At 51.3% G+C, this 4,851-nt stretch overlaps 1 protein-coding gene across 1 annotated transcript; it reads right to left on the bottom strand.

Annotated features, from left to right (window-relative positions):
* Window positions 1-865: 865 nt before the first annotated feature.
* On the bottom strand, window positions 866-4,199 carry LOC144163329 (uncharacterized). The gene is made up of 3 exons (XM_077694264.1): window positions 3,501-4,199; window positions 2,891-3,103; window positions 866-1,565 (listed from the first exon to the last, which is right to left on the bottom strand). Exons 1-3 carry the CDS (start codon window positions 3,904-3,906, stop codon window positions 889-891), a joined length of 1,296 nt encoding a protein of 431 aa, XP_077550390.1. The 5' UTR covers window positions 3,907-4,199; the 3' UTR covers window positions 866-888.
* Between the last annotated feature and the right edge of the window lie 652 nt (window positions 4,200-4,851).

Genomic DNA, 4,851 nt, shown 5'->3' with positions numbered 1-4,851 from the left:
AAGGGACCAGTACACTCCACAAATGCGGCAGACAGCAGTAGGTTAGGATGGCTGGCATATATTAGCAGTTTGTAGGAGAGCGTGCATGTGTTTCACTGTCTGGGAGGGACAGCTGATGTGCTGCATGTAAACGCTGGCGTATTGTATTGGTCAGATGCACTGGGACATGCAATACTGCCGCATCCATGTAGACGACCTCATAGTAATAATATTTGTGTGCTAGCTCCACAGCATAGCCCTTTTCAACTACTTGGGACTACTTGTTTCTTTTGTGCAGGTACCAGGTAGCACACATTCGCACGAGAAACACGGTTGAGCGGGCATTTGGAATCTGGAAGCGTCGCTTCCCTTGTTTGGATATGCGGCTGCAGCACCGGCCCGAACGCTCAGCTGTCATAATAACAGCCTGTGCTGTTCTGCACAATATTGCCTGCCGACGCCAGGAGCCGACCCCACCTGCAGTGCCTGCACCAGTATTGCCAGAACCGAACCGGCAGTTGTGCCTGCAAGTACCTCGGCCTCCTGTAGACACGGTCGTTGGCTCCCGTCACCGGGCAAATCTGATTGCCAGGTGTTTTTCTTCGTGAAAAACACTGAAATCCTCCTAGCTGCCCGTTTTGAAAGCAGCTGCGGGAGGCTAAGGCCCACTCCCCACTGTCGCCGCGGCTGTGGGCACATTCAAGACAGATTTACAATTTGCATGCGCTCGAAACCCACAATTATGTGGAGAAGTCACTCTGTTTGAAAATGTGGTGTATGTGCGAGAGTGATTTTTCGCTGGCCCCACATGTACAAAATAAATGGGAAAACAAAAATTCTGGGATTATGAGACGGCTCAACGTTGGGCAAGCTGTGCCCTGAGCAATTCAAGTTCAATTTTGCTTCGTTCTAGATCAATTTTTTGTGTTCCAGGGCAACTTTCCTCTCCTCAAGCATCAGCTCACGTTCACGAAGTGCAATGTCCTTCTCTTGCATGAAGAGCTGTTTCTTGTTGCGTTGTTGCGCCAGTTTGCCCCGCAGAAGCCTCAACGTAAGCCGGTGCTCCTGGTACTTCCGCTGCCTCTCCTCGTTGACAGCGTCAGCCCTCGCATGGACAACTGGGGCAAGAGCGCTTTCTAGGGCCTCGTCCCGGGCTCCTGCTGCACTTGCGGCTGGTGCAGGGGCACTGCGGATGGCCGACCTATTACCAGGGGGCCCTGTGGCACGCTGTGGTGTGGCACCCTCGGAGCAGCTTGCAGCTGGCACATGGACGCTGCGCATAGCTGGACTGTTGATAGTAGGCACTGCAGCACCCTGAGAGCTACTGGTAGGCGGGGCTGCCGACGGCCGCCTCACAGTAACGGGTGAGCTGCCTGGGTTCGCAGGCCTGTGCACCCCAGTGGCAAGCCGCCTCATGGGCACAGAGGCAGGCCTCGCCAGTGCAGCAGGGGCATTGCTCCCTGGCCTGCGCACCGCAGCGTTTGGGTGGATGTGGTGCGGTTGTGGTGCAGCGGTGAAGGACGACCTGGGTGTGGTCTGCTGGGCTGGAGGGGACACGGGCCTCAGGGGCGATGGCGGACTCCAATCTGCACAATTAGGCAAGGAGACACCACATGAAGAACAAAGGCGAATAAAGTAGCAGTGAGGGAACAGCATGTATAAAATTGGTGAACACGTATTCAGTGATGGAATATGGAATTAATAACTAGCAATACTGAGTGATATTTGTGAATTGTTCTTTTATTTGTTCTACCATTCTGATTTTTTTAGGGTGGAGCCCTTTGTTGCCCGTTCATGGGCTGAGCTGCGTCACCGTTGTCGTGACAGAGCGAACGATTAAAGAAAGTGGAGGACAGTTGCGAAATTGGGAGGGGAGGGCGGTTTGCCGTGGTGGCGCGAGCCAGCACTCTCGGAAAGAGTGCGGTGGGGGAGGATAGGGGGCAGTATGCTGTGCCCGCACGAGGCGCTCGACCGCGCTACGCTTGGCGAAAACATGAGGGGGGCGTGCGTGTGGTGATGCTGTGCGTTCGCTTAAGAAGCAGTTCGCGGTCCCTTCCTGAGACGCACTTAATGTCGCCGACGAAGAGGCTCATCATTGCTGCTCTCTAGAAAACCCACAAGTGAGTGCTGCCTCAGCACACTGCTGCTGCGCCCAAATATCGCACTACGGAGTATCGTAACCGCCAGTCGATTTTTTATAGTGCGTGATTTAGAGTACTCCTTTGTCGTGAACCAGTAACTTACGCTCTTCTTTGGTTTAGTTCCAGTTCGGGTTTGGCATGCTGGAAAGAGTTTCGGTAGGGTTCAGTGAAAGCAATGTTTACTGCTGTACGGTGAGACCCTATCCTCCTGTGTTCACAATGACCTGCTACAGAAAATGAGCTACTCGTCGACGGGCTCCCAGCACCTCCTAGAGGTGCGAGAAAAGTTGTGTTCTGTAATTCATGGTACGCACGACTGCACCACAGCTGGGCATCTGGACTTTGCATGCCCTTTTCACCGCACGCATCGTTTCTTTTTTTAACCGAGCTGTACGTGGCGAGTTGCCCCAAGTTTCGACACGACAAATGCCCATTAAGATGGAGTTACGTAATTCCCAGCCAATTTTTTATAGTACGTGACCTTAAGGAACATTTCTAGAAGTGAACGCAATCTACACGAATTCCATGGAAGGTGGCACTAACAACATTCAGTGTCAAACTCCACTTTGTTTGCAGGCATACAAAACCACAGCAATCTGTGAAACACATACACAAAGAGATCTGAGAATGATTTAAAATACACAAGCTCCAACCTGGGAGTACTGTAGATATGTTGAAACATAACACAGACAGCAAACCTGTTATAGAATGCAGGTAACACTTGTGAAGCTACCGTCTCCATGTGCAGGTAAATGTGAGAGCTAATTCACCAGAATCTTCATCAAAATTTGTGGGGTGCCCTGTCACCATTGGCTCGAGGATGCCAGCCACCGAAGTCATCTCTGGCAGATCCATCACTGCTTCGCCAGCATACGTCCCAACGCTGTCGAACTGGTTCTCTAGTTCGGTGCTCATGTGTGAGGCGGCTGCCCCCACCAATTCCAACGTCGGACTGGCGGTCTGGTCCTGGCGTGGCCCACCTCCTGTAAATTAACAAAGCAATGTCGCATGTGGACACAAAACACGCGGATGGAACATAACACAACGGGAATAACATCATACTGTAGTGGAACGTTTCAGTAACATAACACAGTAAACAAGCTCTCGCAGGAAGAGAGAGTGCTCCTTCCTAAGTGTGATCCCACAACCAAATATTCTGAAGTACCTACACATAACGATCCCTTCCCTATTGATTGCTGTTGCATAAAAGGCAGGTTTAGCATATCGTTACCGTGTTTACGTTACCATTTACCGTGTTTGCGGGAGTAGACTGCGCAGCGCGAGAGTTACCGCGAACGGCAACTTACCGGCAACAACATTTGGGTCAGCGTTGGCGAGCGAACACTGCGTTGTTTCAATTGTATCGAACAGGTCACTCACCCGTGCGGTGCTCCTCCCGCTTATCTTCGGAGTCCTTCTTCTTGCACTTTGCTTTTTCATTCTCCCACAGCTTTCTCAGCTGTTTTTCGGTCCTCGGGCGCATACTTGCGTCGCTGCAGTATTCCAGCCAAAGGCGCTCCCATGCCTTATTTTTTGCTCTTACCGACGCATTGTCCGTTTGCCGATTTTCGAGCACAGGATACTTTGAGACCAAGTACGCCAGGTGCTGGCGTTCCTCCCTCGTGTACATAAACCGCGGCTCACTCATGGTGAACGAAAAACGAGGCGCGCACGTGAAATAACCTCGGGAAACGAGCCTCCCGCGCACACGGGCCGCGGGCGATGTACGAGCGGAGGCGGCAGGTTGTTGCCAGACGGGAGAATGGTTTCGGCCGTTCAGCAGCATAATTTATGCTACGCTAAAGCAAAAGTGTCATAGACAAAGAACACCTCATTTATTTACACCTTGTTTTATTGCACAGCAAACAACTACGCGTTAATTTTAAGCTTAGCGTTTGTTTTAGACTGAACGTAAACACGTAGCCTCCACCCCAGGTGACTGTCATGTCTATCATGCGGCGAGGAGGATTTCTCGAGGAGCGACTCCGCTGAGGGATCCGGGAGGGCCGTTTGGGAAACACGTTGGCCACTCGAGTGGAGGATCCCGTCAGATCGCCACTTGCTCAAGTTGAGTAGAAGTGCGGAGTGGAGGCGCGATTAAGAATACGGGGGTGAGAATGTGAGTGTGAGTGTGAGTGGAGGGAGAGTGAGAGTGTTAGTGTGAGTGTGAGTGTAAGTGTGAGTGTGGGTGTGAGTGTGTGAGAGTGAGTGTGAGAGTGTGAGTATGAGTGAGAGTGAGAGGGTGAGTGTGAGTGAGAGTGAGAGTGTTAGTGTGAGTGTTAGTGTGAGTGAGAGTGTGAGTGTGAGTGAGAGTGAGAGTGTGAGTGTGAGTGAAAGTGAGAGTGATTGTGAGTGTGAGTTTGAGTGAGAGTGGGAGTGGGAGTGTGTAAGAGTCTGAGAGTGAGTGTGAGAGTGTGAGTGAGAGTGAGAGTCAGAGTGTGAGTGAGTGAGAGTGTGAGTGAGAGTGTGAGTGTGAGTGTGAGCATGAGTGTGAGTGTGAGTGTGAGTGAGTGAGCGAGTGTGAGTGAGTGAGTGTGAGTGAGTGAGTGAATGTGTGAGTGTGAGTGTGTACCTTTTGCCGTATACCTTTTGCCAAATCTCATTATTATAACCAGAAAGCATTTTTATATTTGTCCCACGTGATCCCCCTCGACGAGACCTTTAATTTGATACCCCACACACCCTAGCAGGGTCATATGGAATTCATACCAGGCAAACTAACCATGACTCT

Source organism: Haemaphysalis longicornis, unplaced genomic scaffold (genome assembly GCF_048455015.1).
Source record: "Haemaphysalis longicornis isolate Haplotype H1 unplaced genomic scaffold, Haemaphysalis longicornis Haplotype H1 scaffold_1, whole genome shotgun sequence".
Classification (NCBI taxonomy): domain Eukaryota; kingdom Metazoa; phylum Arthropoda; class Arachnida; order Ixodida; family Ixodidae; genus Haemaphysalis; species Haemaphysalis longicornis.
This window is presented reverse-complemented; position numbering and strand designations above follow the sequence as displayed.

Excerpts from the sequence above, each read along its gene's own strand:
- LOC144163329 (XM_077694264.1), bottom strand. The coding sequence starts at position 3,906 with ATGCTGCTGAACGGCCGAAACCATTCTCCCGTCTGGCAACAACCTGCC. Across the intron at positions 3,104-3,500 it reads GCGGGAGGAGCACCGCACGG|GAGGTGGGCCACGCCAGGAC; the intron begins GTGAGTGACCTG and ends GTTAATTTACAG. Across the intron at positions 1,566-2,890 it reads AAATTTTGATGAAGATTCTG|ATTGGAGTCCGCCATCGCCC; the intron begins GTGAATTAGCTC and ends CTAATTGTGCAG.